Source organism: Anopheles stephensi, chromosome 2, assembly GCF_013141755.1.
Source record: "Anopheles stephensi strain Indian chromosome 2, UCI_ANSTEP_V1.0, whole genome shotgun sequence".
In the NCBI taxonomy this organism is placed as follows: domain Eukaryota; kingdom Metazoa; phylum Arthropoda; class Insecta; order Diptera; family Culicidae; genus Anopheles; species Anopheles stephensi.
Genome location: NC_050202.1, coordinates 83,672,597 through 83,695,692, shown reverse-complemented (window position 1 = coordinate 83,695,692; position 23,096 = coordinate 83,672,597). Strand labels below are relative to the sequence as shown.

Sequence of the window (23,096 nt, the reverse complement as noted above, 5' to 3'; positions counted from 1 at the left end):
GGGTAGCATTTTCACGGGAATTTGGATTTCCAAACGGGGCAATTCAACACCTTCAGTAATCGATCTCAGTTTTTTGTTTCGGGAAGCCAACAAGGCCGGAGAGTTAAAGGCCAAAAGCGCAAAGTGTTCCCGTTTAATGGAAACATGAGCAGCGGGAACCGCACGGAAAGATCACGAGCTATCGAATGTCAATTGATTGGTGGAGCACCCACGGGCACGTTTTGTGTGGAATAGCGGACATCACGGCTTTTCGCGACAAGGTTTGACAGCCCGGGAGGTTCGAATAACAACGGTCCATTTGAACTCGTCGAAGCTCACAATTCACAACGCGAGGCTGGGTCTCCCGGTTAGAAAAGTGACTCAAAAACACACACAACGCACCACCATCATTGCTTTGCCATTTCCTGACACACATGTGCCTTTCGTCCGTCGCCAACGCCTGCCAGTTCCTCGCAACGTCAAACGATGCATGCAAATGAGAGGCAGCCCTGGGAGACCACCCCTATTCCGGCGAATCCCATTTGTTACGCCGTAGTGCAAAATAACACATAAAGCTGAAATGAAGAGACTTTGGAGGATGAAAAAAGGGGCAACCGAGGGACCATAAAATGGGCCGAGCTTTATGGGGTCGGCCCCAACCGAAGATGAGGAGTTTTTTTTTGTTTTTGTAGCGTCCTTGTTGTTTGCTCCACAGCGGAAGGCCGAGAAAATGATGATCGTCAACTAACCGACGCCTCGCCAGTCCCTCTTCAGTGGCTGCAAAATAGCTGGAAATATTGCAAACTTCATGAGCTGGACCTGGTGGGTGTGGACCTGGTCGTAATTTGTTGAAACAGACGGTACGTCCGTCGTGAAGGCAGGCATCAATGAAATGACCCATCGTCTTCTTCTTTGCCCCTTGCGTTCCGTTTTCGTTCCGAGGACAAAATTACTTCCGTGCAGGGGGAAGGCTTGTTATGTTCCGTGCCATCGTTCTAAAAGCCCACCATTGTATGCCTATGTGTGTGTGCGTGTGCGTGTGTGTGCGTTGGTGTGGATAAAGGACATACCACAGGCACGCACCGGGGACCGAGGGAAAGTTCCCCGGCTCTCCCAGCATTCGGTTTTCCGATAATCCACAGAAATGAAAGGAATGCCATCGGTTTTGATGGGTTCCGTTCTGTCGGTGCAGTGGAGATCCCTGGCGCTAGGGCGCTAGCTTTAGTGTTCCCTGGGTACCGATTTTGGGTCAGAATAATTTCCACACACTCGCGTACCATTCCCGCCGACGCAGCATTCGCCATTCGCCCGTTCGCCTTACCAATCCGTGCTGCGGCTGTGTATTTGACGAGCGTCACCATCCTACGCTGCTGGTCGCCATGTTTTGTGCAGAAACTTCAAACATGGAACTATTCTGCACCACATTCCTGCTACGGGCATCCTGCCATTCTCCTTCTTACCAACCGATGTAACAAATGATCAAACGCTCGGTTTGGGTCCCTTTCATGCCACCCTAGTTATGTGTCACCGACCGGTTCGCAATCTATTTTTCTGCAACAACAAGCACGAATCTTTGCTCGCCCTTGGACTGCCTTGTTTGTGTCACGGTGCAAAGAAAGAAAGTGCAAAGGACAAGTGCAATCGAGAAGCCAGCGCACGGGCACGGGCAATGTGGATATTGGTAGAAGGTGCCGGCAAAATAACATGCAGTGAATCATTGAAATTGGTCCGAAATCTCGCCCAGAGCAGCAGCTTGTTTACTCGCCGGTGTTTTGCTTTGGTTTGGGCAGTTTTTGGCAGCGTCCCCTGCTGAGCTGGAGACGGATCAACAAATAAAAAGGGCCAGGATGCTGCATTCAGATTCGATACTCTGGCTATCGCCCTGGAATGGACTACTTTCGGCAAATGCGGTATACTTTTAGCTCAGAGACTGTTTACACACGGACGGAGGGAAAAAGCTTTAAAATAGTTTTGCTCCACTAATTCATATTGGATTGATATTTCTCATCTAGCACAACGATTTTCCTCATGATAGTCAATATTTGGGAAGCCCCAAAACTACCTCGTACCTGGAATTGAAGTGGAATTGCTACAAGTCTAGCAGTGATATTATCTGAAAGCTGTAGTTATACAATAAATATCTGCAGAAATCCCAACAGTTCCTAGAAGGTAATGTTTGAAGGTTCTAACGATGGAAACCAACTCAAAATGAAAGCTCAACACAATGTATCCCAACCGTTGGAGTAGCTTTGTTGTCCGTTCTTTCCAAGAGCTATTGTATATTTGGTAGAATTTGTAGGAAGTTACTTGGGACGACTCAATAGAATTAAACTAGACTAAACCGCATAGTTATGTCAGATGATTTTTTGGCTAAATTTTGTACGAACAGGTAATTCATTTTTAATAGGGAAATCTGATGATCCTGGTAACTTCATCTAGCAGGTTATGTGGCCATCCTGGCCGTTCTGGCGATTTGTTGATAGTGGCACTAATCCTTAATGTATCAGAATCCCTATCAATTGCTCTCTGGGGGAGTTAATCTTATTTAAGGCAATAATACCTTAATTAATAATAATACCTAATATTGGCAGCAATAACCAAAGCTCATACCTTGAGTATTAAAGTATTAAAGAAGAATCGGAAATCAGTAGAAGCTACATTATCTTGAGGAGTCAGAGTACCAGGAAACAGCTCAGGACCTTCTATCAGCTTGCACCATCAAGCTGCAATACAACGCTTGTATGAGAGTTGAATGAACACTTAAAAAACAATGAACCTCTGAAGCTTGATTATCGTAAACGAACTTTCCCCGACGACTGATTGCCGTTTAATAACAGACCATGCTCATCAACTCCAACAGGTGTATTTCGATAGCGAGCATTGTGCGGCTTAAACAGCTTCAAAGAGCCATGAAGTGAAAGAGTTTATTTGGACAGACCCAGCGTTTGGGCCATGGCCTAGATAAGCATTTTTTTTGGAATATCTCTACTACTCAACTGGCCTAACAAACACTTTACTCACTTATATTTTTTAATAAAATAGTTCTTGAGGATCTCCGCAAACTCCAGTATCACGGATGTTGTAGAAGCATGTTTTTCAACATCTCCAATATCTGCACAAGCTTGTATCAATATTAATCCACCAAATAACCCAACATGTTTTGAATACACAAATGGGCCCACAAAAAATCCACAGTGAGCCTGGTTCCTTCAGAGTAAACATTACGACTTCGCTTACGACTCCATCATTCAGTATCATCCGTTAATGTTGATCTGTGTCTCTGTTGAAATCCAGACCATAAAACTACACATCATTCACACCGCTTCCATTCTATCCTAACACCGCTCAACCACCTTGTTTATTTTCATTTTACATCAATTTAGTTTAACGCTTTCTTGCTGTTCCAACTTGCTGGCCGGGTTCGCTTGATGAACGCTCGTCAATTATTTCCAACCCATCCCGGTACTTATTATCCATTTATGGTCACATAATTGAAGAACGACGCTACAAAAGGTCCTTTCGCTCAACTCAACGGTCAACGTGTCCCGGGACAACGTGTCCTTTTCTTCCATCTCTCGCTCCAGAAGTTACACCCCAAAGAACAACCTTAACACAGGCGTGGAAAAGTGGACGAAACGGTGGAATAATAAATTCCTTTTTTGGGGTGTGTTTGTGTGCAAAAAAGGTAGTTTTGGGCGGCATAATACACCTTTACGCAAACAACCGATATAAGCTTCTTCCTTGGACTTTGCCGCTTCGGAGGAACTGGTGAAAACGGGGACCCCATTTTGTGGCCGGACCCAATGAAACACGGGCAACAATAAGCGAACAAACACCAAGGGAAGCCCTCCCCCGGGAAGAGGCAACCGGAACGGAGCAGTAGTAGCTGGAAAAATAGTAAAAACACGAATCAAACGGGTAACGGTCGATTGAGCGGCATGAAAGTCAGTTTTCCGGGTGGAAACAGAACAGAAAAAAAAATCTCATCCCAAACCGAAATTCACTCGAGCGAGTGGACGAAGAAACATCCACAGAGAGGAGGAGGTATGTTTGGCTGGCTGGCTGGCTGGCGCCTACGTCCTCCTGCCTTTTGCGTACGATTGAGGGTGGAAATTGGGTAACCCTCGCCACTTCTTGTCTTCCCACTGAATGTGGCTGTGTGTGAGTGTATCGATATATAGCAAAACCTCATCCTCATCATGTGCCTGCCAATGTGTTCCAAACCCAGCCGTTCACGCTGTCGGAGGATATATTGAGTTCTTGGGCGCTCGACGACTGCCAGGCACATTCCCCTGGCGGTCGGCGATATCTATCGAGTCTTCCGGGCCCACACATGAGTCATCCTTCCGCGTTCCCGGTGTTGTTTTACCCATTAAAAATATATCACTCCCGTGTCAGTGTCGAAGCCCCGAAAAACGGCACCGAGCCCGACTGCGGCACTTTCCTCGTGCGGAACTGACAGGGATGAAATTGCCCCTGTAGCAAGGGAGAGAGAGAGAGGGAGGGACAGAGAACAAACGAAGTTCCTGTATACAATAACTAAGGGTTGCCGTCCGGAATACCCGTACCCTGTCGTGGGTTCAGCCTTCCAACAAGTTCGATGACTTCTGACGACGGCCCCGTGTGGCTGTGAGCGAATTGGTTAAAAATCGTACATGCAAAGGATAGGGAAGGACAGCGGAAAGGTGGCATTGGTCGCGTGCAGGAAAAAGATAAGGAAACTCAGATCTCCATCCAACCGTTTTCACTTTCACCCTCGCGGCCGACTACCCAAAACGCAAAATTGGGACAGAACGACCCAAAACGCTCGACTGATCCTGTCATTCTTTCCCATTTGCCATACTCTAGCTCCACTCCCGGGGTTTTCGGATGGCGTTGCGATTTGTTTTCATTTTTTCACCAGAAGGACAGGTCTTCGAGGGGGGGTTGTGATAACAATCGCCTTCGTGGGGAAAACCCTGATGGGATACTATCCGTATCAGGTGAGAATCAGCAAGGCTCCGATATGAACAACACACCGTCTCCTCCTCCCTTTGGCGCTTATCCTGAGCAGATACGATACAGGGGAGGGAAAAAAATGGTTCGCAATGGCATACAAGAGGGCACAAAACTCGGGATTTGATTTCCACTTCCTTCCTTCCTTCCGTTTTGCGATTCGCTTCTGCACCCCAAAGCCCGATTAGTGGTGGTTTCTTTCTGGGAAGTGAAATCTGAGGCCCGTTTTTGAAGCTGTGTGTGTTTTTTTTATCTCCCTTTCAACGCTTTTAAACTGAACACAAATATTCAATTTCACTGCAGTGAATGGTGTAAAAGGTGCGAAACCTACCTACCGACCTTCACACTAGCGCACGCACACCAGAGAGGCTATATCTGGCGGGTTTTTTCTTCATTCGGGGAAGCTAATTTTTGCCATAAAGATGTCTTCCGAACTTTGAGCTCAGATTGAACATTTCGGGGTAGAGCTTCTCCCTGTGTTTCGGAGTGGAGCAACTTCCCAACTTACTAAATTAGCAAAAGCTTTCTGGTCCTGTTCGCCCGGCCGAATTAGTCCAGAAATCGGTGATCCATTACACGCTGGCAAAAGAAAAAACGTATAGCCTAACTTTAGGCGCTATCAAGCTATGGGATTGCTCTACGCGGCGTCCTGCCAACTCCGGGCGGGAAATTGTTTTCTTATTGATTGCTGTAATTTTCTAGTTAATGATAGCTTCATTACCATTAGCGGCGCAATTGTAGTCGTTGTAGTGGCCACAGCCGAAGCGACTGAAAAAATATTTATTATAGCAGCAGTGAGAGAGAGGGCACTCGAACGACGAGGGGTTGGATTTTTTCATTTTTTTTTTTGTTTTGCTTTGCCCCTGCCCCTTCTAATGGTCGGCGAATGAATTGAACACGCGCGCACAGCAGGACTCCGATGCCGATCCGTACGCCGGTCGGCACCAACACCAGCACACCATGCTCAAGTACTGCTGAGCTTCTCCAGCCAGAGCCCTCAACAGGATGCAAAGGTGGCGCAGGTTGCAGGTTTTCCCGGGATGCATCGGCGAGCCAGCTCGAACACTGCCGCCTGCAATCAATCCCTGCACTGGCGGCAAGAACAAAACGAAGCATTGGCTGAAATGACTCGTGCATCACGCACAGACACGCAGGCCTGCAAATGCAAACTTAAAGGGTAGCGTAATCTCTCCCTTCTTTACGGTGCGCGCAACACTACTACCGCCACACTGGCCATTATTTTCCGCGCCTAGTTTTCCCCCTGATGGCAGAGGGTGAACGTGGATGAAATCTTCCTCACCACGTCGATCGATTCCCGGGGATGGTTTTCTTTTTTCTTCTTTATACTCTGTCCCCTCTGTCCCGGTGAGCTGGTCTGGTCGAGTTGCAGATTTAACGTAATGGCAGTGTGTGTGTGTGTGTGTGCGGGATTTATAATTCCATTCCCTTGGTTTTCCATCGGCAGACAGAGTTCCGCCGCATTCAGGACGCTCCCGGCATCGGGCACCAACACACGGAAACACGGACACAGTAACAGGGATGGGAGTCCGTGCATCCGGTGGGCGTATTTGCCCCCTTCATTTGGCTGTGTGGCCTGTGAGTTATTGGTACCGTTTGAGCGAGACGCGCGCGCAAACTTATTGCCGTGCAACAACAGAAAACACGGAAGGAAGACTCTTGAGGCTTTCTTCTGCTCGAAACCCCTTTTCGGCTACAGCAGATACCGATCCGGAGAGCGCCACGGTGGGCCATTTCATTTAATTTGCATCCCTTGTGCCTTGTGTGTCTTACGTATCCTTTGGAGATGTGTTACGGCGGGGGGGTTAAGGAACGGGTGGTGGGATGTTGTAGAGTGCCACTCTTGTACAAGCTGCACTTATAGCTCCAAGTAGCAAATCTTCATTTCACGGTACGGTACGGTGTGGTCCGCCGAGTTGAGAAATTCGAAGAGGTGTCCTTCGTGTCATGCTGGTAGCCAGTGTCTTCCTGGCCCGTTGTAAGGCTGATGTATTGCTACTACACTGCGTCTAATTTCTACAGCGCCACAGTGAAGAGAGTATTTCAGTTCGTTGGTCCTAAAAGTCTTAGTAAGAAGTCTAATAATCCATTAGATGGCCGGCGTGACCTACCCGCTCGTTAAGCTCAGAAGAAGACGAGTCCTAGCAATGGGTGAAAAGTCTGAATGGAATTAGATATCCGTACCCGTTGAAGAATAGGACCAAAGTTGAGGTACACGATGGTTCATAGTAGCCAGAGAATCGAGGACTAATTCAAAGAACATAGAATACATCATCACAGTTGGCCAACAGGATCACCGAAACCAGTTTAAAAGTTCGAAATTGCTGATAGTATTAGGACCTTGTATTTCTGATATCTGTAGGCCTTAAGAACGAAGGTGACGTTCGTATCAAGATGCATTCGAAAAGTACTGAATAAAACATGTTACTACACTTGGAATGTTTTCGACCCCTTCGACAACAAAGCCTCTAGATCTTCGAGGCCCCGTAGACGTCTAAGTCTTCTGGGCGATAACATCAGTCGGATAACTAGGGCTCTTGGAGGAGACCCCTTGAGCAACAATTCTAGTAAACGAGCACTCTTTCACAATGAGGTCCCCTTCAGCCAAGAGAACCCACAAGGATACCTCGCCCACCGTTAAACCCACCCTCGGTGGCCTTAAACCAAGGGTGGTCCTATAGAACCAGGACGCAGTGTATAGACAAAATAGGAATCATCCTCCCCATCGGAGCACCTCAAAACGTGGGGCGTTATTTCATGTTATTGAAATCATTCCGGCATCCACCAACAGTCGGCAAAGTACTCTTGGAGAGGGGAGAGACGACCTTCTGACGCCAGCCACCAGCCACCACCACCACAACAACAAAAAGTGAAAACCGTTGGGGACGAACACACCGTTTATTGGGCGATGTTGTTTGCAGTCCTGTTGTAGTCCTTCCTTCAAACAATCTCCCCTACATCACAACACACGCACGTAGCGAAGACATCGAGCCATCAAGTGGATAATAGCAGACACAGGAAGGACGTCCGTTCACCGACGCCCAGCATCCCTCTCCTGTTAAGGACATTACCTTTCATTTCGTCACGGTTTAGGTGACTCGTCCTCTTCCTCGCCAGCCGGCTGTGTCCTTCTTCCGGACTTTCTCAGCTAAAGGATTTTGCTACCGCGTAGCAAATTGTAACGCAATATTTGTGTTAATTCTGGTCCCAAATTAATAATTTATTGCGCAGTGGGTACGGGTGGCGACCATGGTAGCGAGCGCCAGTGTCACCGTGTACCACGTCGAACTGATGGAGTGGATAGAATTTACGAAGTTTTTGCACCCTCTCGGCGAGGGACAAACTCTGTGTGGGTGACTTCGGGTCGGGGTATGTTTTCACACCAATATCTACCACAAGAAAGGCGCGCCTTGTTTGCCCTAGTTGTGTATGCGTATGTTTACACACCAACCGCGAAGATTCTGTGCTACCAAGAAAAGAAAGGCAAACGAGAGAAGCCCTCCACAAGAAACTCGGCCCAGGAGCGAATGGTGGAGCATGAATGTTTGCATGAAATTTATAGCCTGCCTAAAACTTTTCCCGCCAAATGATTGCACTCACTTAGCACGCACCCGGTTCCGTGGGTGGGTGGATTGGGGTTTTTTTTTCCGTGGGTGGCTTGTATTGTCATCGAGGCTTTCCACGGCCACGAGGATAGGCTCCGATCGAGGATAGTTTTCGGTAAGATAATATAAAACGAATTACTTTTGCTGCATCTTCTTCGTCTTCTTCTACGAAGGGGGGTGGGGGGAGGGTGATAAAGTGTGATTGTTTTTCTTCTCCTTTCGGTTTTCCGACTTTTTACATCGACCACAGTGATTAATGCAGCTACGGAGAGGAAAACCCGGAAACCCAGTAACTGTGTCCGCCGTTCTTTATGTGCAAACCAGTCGCAAGCAAATTGCACTACATTTTTTTAAATGTTTTTGTTACTTTAACATCTAAACCAACAGCCTTTCGAGGGCCGCTTTCTTTCGGTGCCCTTCGTTCGGTACTCAGCAACGCCCACACCCACCGATACCCGATCTCTAAGCGAATTACGTTTCCGGTGTGCTCAAATCGTCTTTTGTCCCACTGTTTTTGGGGTGTAGTGTGTGTGTGTGTGTTGACATAAAATAATTGAATTCCCATTTTTTTTGGTGTCCTCTCTCTTCGTGTGAATGGGTGGAAAACTTTAGAAATAGCTTTGTTTTTCGGATTTTCCTTTTCCGTCCTTCACCTTTTTTCCCCGGTTTATGCGTGTTCAATAGCAATGTCGCAACGTTTGTCGAACTTTTTGCCCATCCCACGTACAGACGTGTGTGTGTGTGTGTGGTTGGTTTGGGGGTTTTAAAGAATGTTCTCTTTAATGTCAGTTTCCTCTATCGTACCGTCTGCCTCACGCTGGGGTGGACAAACGTGTCAATAATTGGGATAACTATTGCACCGTCTTTATGCCGTGTCGCACGATAGTTGGAAATTATGCTGTCAGATTAAAATGTGCTGACGGAAAAAAAGTTTTCCCCGGGTCGGGGGTTCGGTCGCTAATCATGCGCTTCTCATCAGACATGGCGACGTCTGCATGGTGTTGGGTTTGGTGTTTGTTACAGGCAAGATAAAATGTTGATTTATTGTGTTTAGGGAAAGCATAGGACGTAGGAAGACTAAGTACGCGATGGTTAGATGAAATAAATAGGTAAGGATGCGTAATTGGAATTTTTCTGCTAAATATAATTCAAGTAGATAAAAACATTTTTTAAACAAAAATTTAAAACACTTTGGTCCAAAAATAGTAAAAACAAAACAATAAATAACAGATAAAAAATCATAAATAAAATTTACTAGAGATTATATAAAAAATGAATGAAAATCTAAATTCACAAAAAAAGAAATAAAAGAATAATAAAATAAATAGATAATTATGTATAGTTAAGAGAAGAAACTAAAATAAAAAATAGGTAAAAAAGATAGAAAATCAAGAAACATATTAATAATTTAATAAAAAATAAATAAATTAAGAAGTAGAAAAATGAACAAAACAATAGAAGAGAAAAGAAGAAGTAATTAAGTTCATAAACAGTCGAAAAATTAGAAATATTAGATGCAGAAATTAAAAGGTAAATAAATGAATCAAAATGGCTACTTCTCTATTTAGTTATCTTTACAATTTGTTTCATTTAACTATTTTTTTTACTTATTTTTCTAATAAGTAATATAAACCATTCGAGCGGTCCGGTGGCCGAGGCGACAACGGCGCAGGTCTTCACACGGCAGGAGCCAGGGTTCACATCCCATCCAGACCGTCTCCCCGTACGCAGGGTTGACTACCTTGCTAAGGGGTAAAATCAAGTCCCAGAAAGCCAGAAATGGCAGACCGAGACCTTTCGAGGTTGTAGTGCCACCGAAGAAGAAGAAGAGAACCATAATATCGTCTCATCACAATATAATAGAATATAAACCATAATATCGTCTCATCACAATTTGAAAACTGTATGATTTAAAAAAAGTCATACAATTCATTTACAATTTCAATTACGCATCTCTCCTTCAGTTTTCGCAGAAAATTCATTACAGCAACATTGGAACGTACCGATTAGAAAACATAACCTAAATCGGAGTAAACTCTTTCCCCCCTCCCGAAATGGTTCATCCGACAGGTGGATGGATTAACATTCCCAGCTGGCTAATCTTATCAATCTTGCATCACCGATGAAAACTTCCAAGAATCCGACGAAAGCGGCTCCGAGGCTCCAAAGACAGTGGGAATGATCGGTTTGAAATATGAAATCGATATTTATACAACTTTCACTCAACCGAAAGGATGCGCGTGACAGGATCCTTTCGCCTTTATCCCTGCTCGACGCTCCACGCTCACCTAATGACGTTTTGAACGACCATTCGCGAATGATTTGCCATTAAAGTTGATTGTGCATTTGATTTTTATCTTCCACCATTTTGACACGTGACTTGAAGGTTGATTAAATTCCTGCCAGCTTTCTCTCTCTCTCGCTCGGGTGCTTTCTTCTTGTTCATAAAAGGGGTAGGATAATTTGTTTACGTTCGTAATGCGTGTTTATGAAGATTTACAATCGATTTGCAAAATGAGCTGAACAAGAGCTTCCTTCCGTACGATCAAGCACTCGCAAAGAGATACGGTCGGGTCGGAGAGTAATTGGAGAAGATTAAATTAAACACATAAATCAATTCTTGGACTGCTCTGGTCCTCCCACCAGGCTTCGGTGTACATGGTGTACGCTGAACACAACAATGGACTTAAACAAAACATTCCCTTCTCCGGCTGTGTTACTGTAAATATCTCGATGATAGATCGATGGAAGATGCTTCCGGTTCGATTTGCCATCGACGTTTTGCCGGCAAACAAAGCGAAGCCAAAAGCAACGTCACCACGCCACGTTCTCCTCTCATAACTTGCTACGTGCACTGTAGGACGGTCACGTTTGTCGTACCAGTTGTTGGCAGCACTGAAACCTATGATTAATTAATTTTACACTTTGACCTCTCCTCGTCTCGGGGTCTTCCGATCCCAACCAGCCCTAAACATATCGTCCTTCCGATGTCACCAACGTGCACAAATACGGCTGGAGCGTCTTTGTCCCTGACCGATGGTTTCAGCTTTCAGCCTGCCGAGTACCGGGAAACCGTTGCGTATCCGTTTGCAAATTGTAAATGAAAAGTATCAATGCTCGTTACACAAATTCTTTCACCAGGTGTTGCCGGTGTTCCACTTCGACTTCACGCTCGCGCTCAGGCTAATGTTACACAATCGCTTGATAAGGATTCCCGTTCCTATCTCTCGAGTTACAGCGAACTTCAGCACCGGAAAGTTACAAGAAATGCTTCTTCGGATGCCATGTGCCGTTTGACAGGAAGGCACTCTCTCACACACACACTCTCTATCTCGGATGAGTGCAGCAATGGCGTTGTCGAATGTCGAATCTTGGGTTCTAAATTAATTTTGCCTCCGCCTTGCTTGCACCGTCGTCTCGGGCAAAGCTCATTGAGTGGCATTTCCTTCTGACGGTGGCACACATAAGTTAATTCCGACCCAAACGCTCCGTAGCGCGTAGGATTTCCCAATTTCCGTGTTGCTACGCTAGTCGGATAAACAAGGCGTATTAGCGGGAAGGTTCTCTATCTGCGGGGACATTTTATTGCACGAGCTTTAAATGCTAATAGATGTTTAATCTGGTTTAAGGATTAAGGAGGAAATCGTTTAGGCTACACACAACAAAAAAGGGACATGAGCACATGAAAAACTTTACACTATATTTGTTGGTCTAATTGCCCGTCCCATAGGAAAATCCTCGAGACTTTCGACCGAGGACCAGAGCTTTGTCAACTTAGCCATGGCTGTCGTCACTAGCTTTTGCTGTGCCTTGCCGATCAGTTGATACTCTGTCTTGCATGCAGAATGATATGATCCTCCGACATTGGTGTAGCCAAAATATTCTAAAGGCCACTGTTGTTACTCGACGTCAGAATGGATTCTTCTCTGTTGATCTTGTCTAGCATATTCATCAACATTCAAACATATGTTCTTACCCTTGATTGGTTATCTAGCGCTGGTCTTCACTGAGCAAGATTGGAGTTCAAACCTCATCTGGATGCTTCCTCGGTAGTGAGGACTGCCTATAAAACTACGTGAACTATGATTAAGTACAGCAATCAGCATGAGCATTCCAGCAAGACAACGCAGACAGTTCAACCATGAACAAGGAGAACCTTTGATTCCAAGATTTAAATCTATAAACCCTCCAGACAATAAAGTCTGGATTTCTCCTTCAACTTGTGCCTCATTGGTATCATTCACGCAGAATCTATGCCTTGTGGTTTTTGAACTCATTAATAGTGAATCACTGGGCAGTCCTAGCTAGCTGGTGAACGTCATGTGGATTGATCTTGTAAGAATATCGACCTTTTCATCTAGAAATAGGTCTCATCATTGGAATCGATTCCAGCTACCAGATTATTTCTGCGTGCGTAGAGCTAGCCAGCGACAAGTAAGCTAGATCAAGAGAGCTAGTAATGGTTCTAACTGCAAACGCTAATTGGTCCACACTGGAAAACTTACTGAATGGTTCCCAGTAGTAGATTCTTGCAACCGTCCTTTGTGAGCCCGATTAAAAAGACGCGAGAGCCATCTCGTATGATTGACATGTCTGCTCTCTTAGAAGTCAGATGTTGTAACACTCAGCTATAACACTTGTGTTGGTGGAATGCAAGGGCAAACAGCCATCGAGAAAAGGCATCGAAAATGTTTTTAAAACCCTTTTTTGTTTGACCAACACTTTGCGTTACTCATACCTATCCAGGCAGAAGGTCCCCTATGAACGAGCACTTCCCAGCAGAACTTATAAAGCAAAGCAGATGTCCCGGCTGTCAACTGTTGTTGTCTATTCGATAACATCACTCACAGCAATTATGTCCCATTTGCTCTTGCTCCCATTTAAGCGTTATTGCTAATTCCTCGTCACATTCCCGTCCCGTACTTGGATTTCAATTTAACTTTTTTTCATCTCTCTCTCTCTCTCTCTCTCTCTCTTTTCAATTGCAGAAATTGTCGTTGGAAATCTGTGCCTTATCATCGGACGGGCGCGTACCAACCCGGATTCATTTCCATTCCCCGGGTTTGTTTTTTTGTTTTGTTTTTGCCCGGGAAAAGGATTCCCACCGGAAGGAAGCACCCGGCAGTTCCCGGAAACCCGTACCAGTCGGTGGGCGGCCCCCCATCACCTGCCTGCCTAGCGTAAAAGCCACCAGTATATGTCCCTCGTGCGCAGGCCGTGAAAGCGACGAGAATGTAGAATGAACATTCCGGGTTCCGTCTGCTTTCCTGCTGCTCTCCGGAGGCACCTGATGCGTTGTCCCGATGCCTACCGGCCCGGCCATTCCCAGTAGTGGAGCGTGGCAGCGGCGACAGCGAGTATGCAGATTACAGTTGGCCCACCGACCGGTTGCAGCGGTTGGAGCGCCGGCAGACGACGACGACAACTGTGGGCGTATGGGAGCACATCCGGAAAATTCCTCTACATAAATATTCTGCTCGTACTGCTGCACAACGGTATGTATAGGAGGGGGGGGGGGAGGGAGTGAAAGAGATAACCCCACCCCACTTTGTGTCCCCACTTGGTACATGCTCCGGCGATGGCGGTCGGTCTGTGGTGCATTGTTCTACTCGTAATTTAAAACTTTGCCAACGAGTCAGAAGAAGCGGTTAAGGTCCGCGACTGTGTGCTGGGCTGCTGGGCTGTTCCATGTGGATGGACACGGACTATACAAACACACGCATAGGGCAAAATAAAATAAAAAGGCCCCTGTGCTCGTTGTTCCACTGTACGCGGTCATAAAAACCGGTGGGACCCATATAGGTTTGATTTATCGCACACACCAGCCCCATTGCCAGCCCGGTAAATCCCGTCCATGGATGGATGGTGTCAGATGGGAATGAATTGCTGTCCCTCAAGACCGATGGGAAGCGAAAGAGAATGCAAAAAAAAAAAAACATTCCAAAGCACGCACTCACAAATTGGAGAGCCTTGTCCCTATTTAAACATCCCTTTTGTGTTGGAGCCACCAGTTTTTGTTTTTTTGTCAACCTGTTCCTCTTTTGTTTTGTATTGCAGCACTTTTCGTTGGTGGACTGCGCAAAGGCAAGCTGGTACTGCCAAGCTCCTATACCGCCCTCGGGGACGATCTGGACGTGCAGCTGCATGCCGATCCACTGGAGCTGGCGACGGTGGAACGGCTAAAGCTGGAGATATCGCGCCACCTGCCGGGTTCGGCCGGGACCGTTGCCACAACGCTCGACATACGGGTGGACGTGAACCACAACGTGACACAGATCAAGGTCCCGTGCCATCACTTCCTGCACGGTGGACATTACGAGCTGGCAGTGCTGGAAGAGAACGCGAGCCATACGCGGCTGGGACAGGTGATGGACGAGCGACTGCGACAACCGCTGGAAGTTAGTTGGCCCTCCGTACGGCTGGCGATCGTCCCGAACCGAACCGACACCTATCCGGAGTTGAAGATCCAAGGAATGCTCGAGTTCCGCGAGGTGCGTTGTCAACTCCCGCCGCAAACCGTCGATTCGCTCGATCTCCCCGAGCTGTGGCTGGAACTGTTCTACTGTGGTAAATCCATCGAATCGTGCAGCCACGGCAACAGCTCGCAACCCTTCTCCCAAGCGCAGGTCCTCTACACGGAACAGGTGCGAGGACTTCCGCCCAGCCGGGTGGTCGACTTTCGGTGCGACCTCTTCGGGCTGGCCGGGTACTATGGGTTGCATCTGAAGTCACGAACGGGCGAACCGGACGATCCGTCGATGGCACCACTGTTGCAGGCCCGTGCCCTGCTGCAAGCCGACTGGAGCAAGCAGTACGTGTTCACGGTACACACGCGCAGTATCTTTCCCTGTGATCCGCACGGTGCTGGAATACGGGTGCTGTTCCAGTATCCGGCTTGCATTCTGAACCAAGCGGACCGGGTACGGGTGTACGCCAAGCTGCGGGCGGATGTACTCTCGCTCGCACCACCGACCTCACTCCATTACCTCGCGGAGCAGCGGGTCAGCAAGGGTCAACATTCGCTGTACTTCGAGTGTGATCTGTTCTACGAGAAGTTCGTCGAGTATTGCTTCGTGTACGTGAGTCAGGCGATATCGGGTGCGGTCGCGGACATACGGATGGACTGTGTGCCAACGCTGCCGGTGTCGGGTGAGTAATAGCACCCATCATCTCCGCAAGATTAGCTTGGTAACCGTCCGGCGGTTAATAGGCAGACACCGCTGGAAGGCAAAACATCGTCATCATAATGATGATGATGATGAGCAGGAGCAAGACTTCAGGACTTTGAGCGTGGTGGATTATGTTCCTTGCCCCGTGTTTCGTTGGTCCAAAATTAAATTTTAATCGAACACTTTCGGTTCGTTTGGCCCGGCGTTGGTGTTACGGGTGACGCGACGCTGTCGAAAATGAGTGACGGATGAATTAATCTAATTTTGATTGAATCGTTTCCAACTCGGCCCTGCCGTTGTGTGGTCTGGCTATCGCTGTTTTCGGGGCCTATTAACATCTCTTTTTCTCGTCGTTTCATTGTTTTTTCTTTCCTTCCTTTCCCGCGGCACGACTCGGTCACTTAATAGCTTCCGATTCCGGTGGATGGGGACCCTGGAGCAACTGGACGCACTGTTCGACCACATGCCGGGGTGGCATAAGAAATCGCTATCGATTTTGTGACTCGCCGCCACCACGGTACGGTGCAAAGTTTTGCGAGGTAAGTAAGGTTTGCTTCAACCGTTAAAAACTTTATCCCCACCCTGTCACTTCCTCCCCACCCTGCTAGGAGGGGGGGGTTGGGAAGTGAACTACGGTACAGTACACCAGCTGCAGGTATTGATTTTCTTACTCCGGTACGATGATGGTGGGTCACCTCTTCCCGACATGCAACAAGGTTTTTGGTGCGGCGGCCAGACCCGTACAGCGCATTATAATTTCTGCTTATCCACCACTGCAACACATGTAACGATAATTCAAGGTACGGGTCGGCCCTCCCAACCACTGCAAGCATTTAATTTTCCTCCCGCACGTCACGGTCTGGAGGCACGTGGACTACAGGACGGCTCCTAATGGATCACCGCCGGACGGTTCGATACCTCTACTCCCGGGGGTTGTTCGTGTGTTTGTGCGAGTGTGAACGACGAGCGGTCATAAAATGGATTCCAGTAAAGTTGAAATTACTTTAGCGAGCCCCATGCCCTGCATCTTCACCGGCGTTAAGGTACACTCCGACATGCCAGACCCGGTGTGGTTAGAACTTTCCTGCCTAGTTGCGTTTTTTTTGTTGCAATGGAATAAAAATAGCATAAATTTAGGCGAAGCTTTTCCAACCCGGGCTAAGTAGTACTCACTGTGCGGTGTGCATGGCTGGTTGTAATGCGGGCTCGGCGTGAATGTAATCAACGTTCTGAATGACTCGCCTGCAGCAACACGAACGAACCTTCCCTCCGAACCAGACGTTGCGTGTATGTGTGTCGATTCCGAACCATTGAACGTTGCTTTAAACGGCGGGAAAGCAACAAAAAACGCCCGGTGAACTGAACGTAGTAGCTTCATAAAGTTCAGGTGTCTGGACACTCGCTGACGTGCACAATATGTGGCAATCAAGTCCTGTCCGGTGAGTTGCCTTTGCTTTTTGCTATCGCGTGCAGCACCTCTTTTCCCGGTGAAAATAGTATCGCAATTGAAGGGGGTAGACAATCATTCGCCCGATGGGAATACTACCTAGATACGGCTGTAATTTAATCGATATAGCATCGATTCCCGTTGCTAGGAGGAACGCGAGGAAAACTTCGCCCAACGATAGTGGACGCTCTGCTTAGGCAAACAGTTGCATTTCGTTTGCCGTTAGTGTTTGGTCCCAAATTTACCGTGCAGCACAATGCCGAAGGAAAAGAAGCCGAAAAAACCGAAAAAAGCCGTCCCGGAGATACAGCCCGTCGATGGCTTAAGTGCGGTGGATCGTCAGTTCTACGAAATCACCATCAACGATCTGAACCAAAAGTTGGCCCGTCTCCGCACGCACAATGTGAAGATTGAGGAGCGCAACGAGGACCTCGAAAGTCGGCTCAAACAAATCGAGGAAGACCGGGCCGATGTGACGGCCTACCTGGACCGAACGCTGCAGGAAAAGGTGGGCACCATCGTGGAGCTGGAGGACAAGCTGAGCGAGCTGTCGAAGGTGCGGGATCAGGAGAATGAAGAGTGCCGCAAGCAGATTAACGCTCTCGACGGGAAGTATAAGGCGATGCACGAACAGCTCACGTCCGAGATAAAGCTGCTGACCGGCAAGCTAAACTCGATGGAAGAGTTCCGACTGCAGCGCGACGAGCTGATGGCCAAGTTCGATGCACAGGACAGTGAGCTGAAGGAGCAAAACAAGCGGCACAAGTCCACCCTCTACGAGATGGAACGCAAGGTGATACTGGATAAGGACCGGCTACGTAAGGATGTGGAGAACAAGCTACTTCAGCTATCGACCGAGTTCACAAAGTCGTCTGAAATTCGAGTAGCCGCTCACACGCAGCGCTTGGTGCGAGAAAACATCGCCCTAAACAACGAGATGGATCGCATGATCTACACCCAGGAACGCATGCAAAAACAATTCACCGAACTCCGCAAACAGAACACGGAGCTTCGAAACCAGGCGGAGATAGATCTGGTCGAGAAGCAGCGACTGATGCAGACCTGCCAAGAGCGGCTAGAAACGATCAAGCAGCTGACGGATCAGTTCGAAACCGTGCTGCAGAAGAATGGCGAGCTGAACGCGTTCCGGCTGCGTGCCGAAGAGCTGGAGACGGAGAACAAGACCACCCGCAAGGACTACAACCAGCTGCGGCAGAAGGTGCGTGTACTGGAGCAGTACATCCACTACATCAACTCCGATCGGCAGGGTTTGCGCTCGGACTCGGATCACCACCGGCGAGAGTTTGAGCGCATCTCGGACATTCTGAAGACGGTCCGCTACACCGTACGGTCAGCGTTCAAGGGCGAAGAGGAAGACTCCGACCTACCGTACCAGGAGATCAAGCGAAAGCGGCTCATTGCCGACCTGCTCAACACACTGAACGAGCTGGAGATGCAATCGAAGGCGGACCAATCGGTTGAGACGATCGTCGCCTCGCTGACGGACGTGTACGATCAGGGTGATCTTGGCGTTATCCCCCGCGAATCCATGGACACCATCCTGAGGAAAACGCAGGGCTGCGAGGAAGCAAGCGAATCGGCCATTATCAGCTCCAGCACGACTGCTTCGTCGGTGGGCGAAGGAGATCGTGCGGAGGGCGTCAGCAAAACGACACTCGCTGGAGCCAGCGAGGACGAGGCGGCCATTATTGATGTTGTCAGTGGTTCGCGGCTCGTGTTTCTGGGTTCGAACGAATCGCTCGAGGAGGAGGAGGAGGGTGACGGTGAGGGTGGGGAAGGCGCCAGCGAGGAGGAGGAGGAGGGTGACGATGAGGATGGCGCAGGTGGCCAGGCGAAGAAGAAAGACGATGAAGTGGAGGATGATGGAGAGTTTGGAGATGAGGAGGAAAGTCAGCAACAGCAGCGGCAAGGTTCGGCCATGGACGATAAGGACGGCATCATTGTCGACGCACCGGAGTCGATCGAGGACGAAACGATCGAGTTTGCTGGTTCGAAGAGTGATTCGGATTGAGAATAAAGATCCGACCTTGGGTGGATCGGCCAATAAAGTCTCCGGTTGATATTCCCTTTGACACTGATGACAACTGTTTCTGCCGTATCTCTTATGTCCTTATCTTTCATGAATATGAATGAAACTCTCCTTGCAGGGTCCTTCGGTACAGACGGAACGTTGCGGATTGGACACGGCCGGTGATTCTTGGGAGTGCATGTTCAGTCCCGCCATCGGTGGCATCAACCTGCCCCTGGAGATAGAGGATGTCAACACGGAGATAGGACCCGGATGTCGCTGTGGTTGCGTTATCCATCTCGGGATGGTAAAACCGAAACGATTGCTCGGGTCTTCCTCGCACAGCTGTCCCGACCGTAGCCTGTGGCTAATAAAGGGAGACGAAGGATGTCGCGTGCGTATGTCGATCGATTTCCAAAAGTTTCCCTGCGATGGACAGTGGCTGAAGATACGGGACGGTGACTCGGTTGCCGACGAGCTCCTGCTACAGTTCGGTGCCGATCGAGCAGCGGAAACTGCAAGTGCAATGGCGGAAGCGACCGGCAACATGTTGCTGGTGGAGTTCTTCTCGCGTAAAACGGACCAGTACGATGAGGCGTGCAATGCGGGATTCTTGGGCCAGGCGGAGCAGATCAGTAAGTCCCTGCAGAATATTTTTAAGTTAGATAAAGCTCTTATTGGGATATGTCTTTTGTAGAACTGCCGCACACAGCGCTTCAACCGACGGAAAACGATACTTCGATGGCGAGCAAGGTGATAATGCCGATTGTCGCCGGTCTGCAGAGCTATGCCAGCTTTACGATCGCACACGTGTGCGCGATACTGTTCATCTGTTTCATCGTGTTCGTTAGCTTCCTGCTCGTGGTGCAGTACATCTTCCGGTATCGGAAGTACGAGCTGGCCACTAGCAGGATGGAGGCAGCCGACTCTCCCGCTCACACACTGTTCGGGTCGAATCAATCGATCGAGCAGGGTGCACCGATACAGGCCCGTTCCCGGGCCGTCTCGACGACCACGCTCATATCCGAGATTGTGTCGTACGTCAAGTTGCGTCCAAGGGTGACCACTTCCATCCGGCACGAACGCTTCCGGGAAAGTGTGGAGTATGCGCTTGAGTCATCGAACAACAGTCGTTCGGAGGCAGTACGTTCGGATGGAAGCTCGGAAATCGTTATGGAGCTGCAGGATCGAAACGCAACGGACGTGGAGGATCGGGAACAGCACGGAGAGGGTGGCGAGGAGACGCCACTTCAAAGTCTTAACGATCTAAACCATCCAAAGGAAGGATCGACGGAAGTTACTCCCAAGGAATGTGTTGCGCCGAGCAAGGACGTTCCGGAGTCGGATGACGAACGGTCCACAACGGTCAGCTCTGCGTACTCATCGTTAAACCGTGAGAGCACTCCGCTCGTAGGAGGAAGGTCCAACAAATCCAACGTGGAGGTGCTGAGAAGTAAGCGACCGAATGAACAAGCTCCCGATTAAGATAAAGTTTTGCTTTACAAATTCTGGCCCCCGTTAAGGTAGTGAGTAAATCAAACTAATTTTTTGTTTGTTTCGTATTTCCTAGCTGGCGATCAACTCGTTAAGAGCGCTACTTGTCTGATGGCTACGTCCAGCACCAGCACAGCCACACTCACCAACGTTAGTCCGTCGGATGCTGTAAGTCTTCAAGCCACTCTATTACGGAACGGATATTAAACTCATTTCTAATCGCTTCCAATTAGGAGTGTTGCTCGCCGGCAGAGCTGAGCATCCGGAGTCCCTTGGCAAGACGCAACACCGGCACCTCGATAAGGACACGAAACGCGAAGGAAAGCAAAGAGAAACGGAACCTTCAGAAGCTGTTGGCCGGGTCGGACTATTCGCTCGGTGCACCATCCGAGCAGGACATGGAGCTAGACTACTACGACTACAATGTGATTAATGCGGGCGCTGCTCCAGGGTCCTATCTCGGGATGGATCCAGCCTTTCTCGTTTGGATCCCCCCACTGGACGATGGTTCGGACGAGGATGCAAAGCCGCACCAAGCGCCACCATCCGACGATGACGATGACGAGCTGACAGAGCTTGCGAATCGTGCCGCCGAGCGAATGGGACCCGATTCACGGTGCGGCAGTGTAACGCCAAGCGAAGAACTTATCCGCCAGCTGGCCGAACAGAAACGGAACGATTACGTGATCGTTTCCAACAGCATCTCCAAGAGTGACATCTGTTCCGAAAGTGACGGTGCGTCAACGGATGGGAAGCAACCGGTAACGGAGCGACGGAGGCGAAAGCTGCACGAGCTAATACTAGTGCGGCGGAACGTTGGCCACGGCAGTGGTGGTGGTCCGGGTGAAACGGGATCTGGATCATCGGTACGGAAAAGCTCCTCCGACGAGTCTACCGAGGAAAGGGAGAAGGAAACGTCCTTCACGAAGTCTCCGGTGGACAACAAACAGATTAGTGATTTCTACGAAATGGCCGACATAGCGTTTGCGGACGATGAAGCAGACGAGGAGGAGGAGGAGGAACAACCGGAGGGTGAAGATGCTCATTCGGGAGGCGGGTTTTGTGTGGATCGTCCAAAGGGCGGTACGATCCTTGCAGCGACGGCAGGAAGAGGAAAGCAAGAACCGGGCAGCTTAGTACCAACGGAATCCAACAAGTATCAGCACGTAGTGACGACAGCGGGCTCTCCGCTCTATCGGGAGGGCGATAAGATGGTTCAGTAGATGATGTGGTCCATAGTTTTGTCTAATTTCAACACACATATGAACACACACTGGAATTGCGAAAAGTACAACTCACTGTAGCACGAAAAACCATATCGGTCGGCATTCGGACACCTACCCCAGGACACACACCTTCACAACAACCCGCAACAACACTATTCTAGTCAAACTCGTCAGGAACAAACCTACTACTGTATAGTGTGATAGATCGACCACAGGACAACCAGATACCTGCATCTTCTCCTCCGTTCTTTAGATCTTCTTCTTTAGAATTTTCGGTTGCATTCGCCGTAGAATTCGTGTAGTGACACTACCTGTGTACTGAGAGACTGATCAAGGTGTATATAGATAGGGTTAGAGTGAACGGCGTCCGATTCCTTTCCCCGGGACGGAACTCCCTTTAGTGGCGGCGGCTCTCTTTCTTTGATGGCTTTACGGATATACCAAAAAAAAACCCCGTGGAAAAAGCCTTTGCTTTAAATTAGCTTAGGCCGCATTATAGCTGTACGATCGCGGAACCCTCTATACAGGGTTTCCCAACAACGAGACACAGAGCGAGAGAGCGAGAAGGAAATTATTTAATCTAAAAATGAAAAGATCAGAACATTCTGCAAAAACAAAACCCCCTAAAAGCTTACTTTCGATGCGCTTAATGATTCTATATATATACGCTCTAGGATAAAGATATACCGATGTATATGTACGAATACGAATGTGTACGTGTATGTATATGCATCTTGCCTCTCGGTTTGCAAAGGTTGCTTTTTGCTAAGGCAGTAGTGCATTAATAGCTTGGTAGCTGAGTTTTAAAATGGTGTTTCGTTTCGTTTAGCAACATTAGCGGGCAAGGCAAAATCAACCACACACACACACACTCTTTGGGAATCAATCAAAAACTAAGTATTTATAGTATACATGAATACTAAATAAAAAATTTATGTGCAAAAGACAAAGCGAAGAAAAAGAACAGAATTCTAGCAAAAAGAAAACACGTTGCGTTATTCGTTATAAATGTAAAAGGAGGCGGTAAAGCTTCTCGTTTTTCGGGCAAATTTTGTAACGATACAGAAAATAAAGAGAAACAAACACACATACCAAACAAGGTGGCAAACCATTTTTTTTTTCTTTCTTTCTTTC

At 48.3% G+C, this 23,096-nt stretch overlaps 2 protein-coding genes across 8 annotated transcripts in view; both read left to right on the top strand.

Annotated features, from left to right (window-relative positions):
* LOC118505849 overlaps positions 1–22,921 on the top strand; it is a 31,363-nt gene extending 8,442 nt beyond the window's left edge. For 6 of the 7 annotated variants that reach the window (XM_036042227.1, XM_036042225.1, XM_036042223.1 and 3 more), the window contains exons 3-9: positions 13,586–14,092; positions 14,655–15,746; positions 16,175–16,305; positions 19,382–19,877; positions 19,940–20,695; positions 20,813–20,904; positions 20,970–22,921. In XM_036042227.1, coding sequence (XP_035898120.1) covers positions 13,957–14,092; positions 14,655–15,746; positions 16,175–16,305; positions 19,382–19,877; positions 19,940–20,695; positions 20,813–20,904; positions 20,970–21,959 — 3,693 coding nt within the window. In that variant the 5' untranslated portion in view covers positions 13,586–13,956 and the 3' untranslated portion in view covers positions 21,960–22,921. The remainder of the gene's footprint in view (positions 1–13,585; positions 14,093–14,654; positions 15,747–16,174; positions 16,306–19,381; positions 19,878–19,939; positions 20,696–20,812; positions 20,905–20,969) is intronic. The other variant, XM_036042229.1, reaches the window with a different exon arrangement.
* On the top strand, positions 16,316–19,282 carry LOC118505852 (cilia- and flagella-associated protein 157). Its single transcript, XM_036042231.1, has one exon. The coding sequence runs from the start codon at positions 17,470–17,472 to the stop codon at positions 19,243–19,245; it is 1,776 nt and encodes a 591-aa protein (XP_035898124.1). The 5' UTR covers positions 16,316–17,469; the 3' UTR covers positions 19,246–19,282.
* Positions 22,922–23,096: the final 175 nt, after the last annotated feature.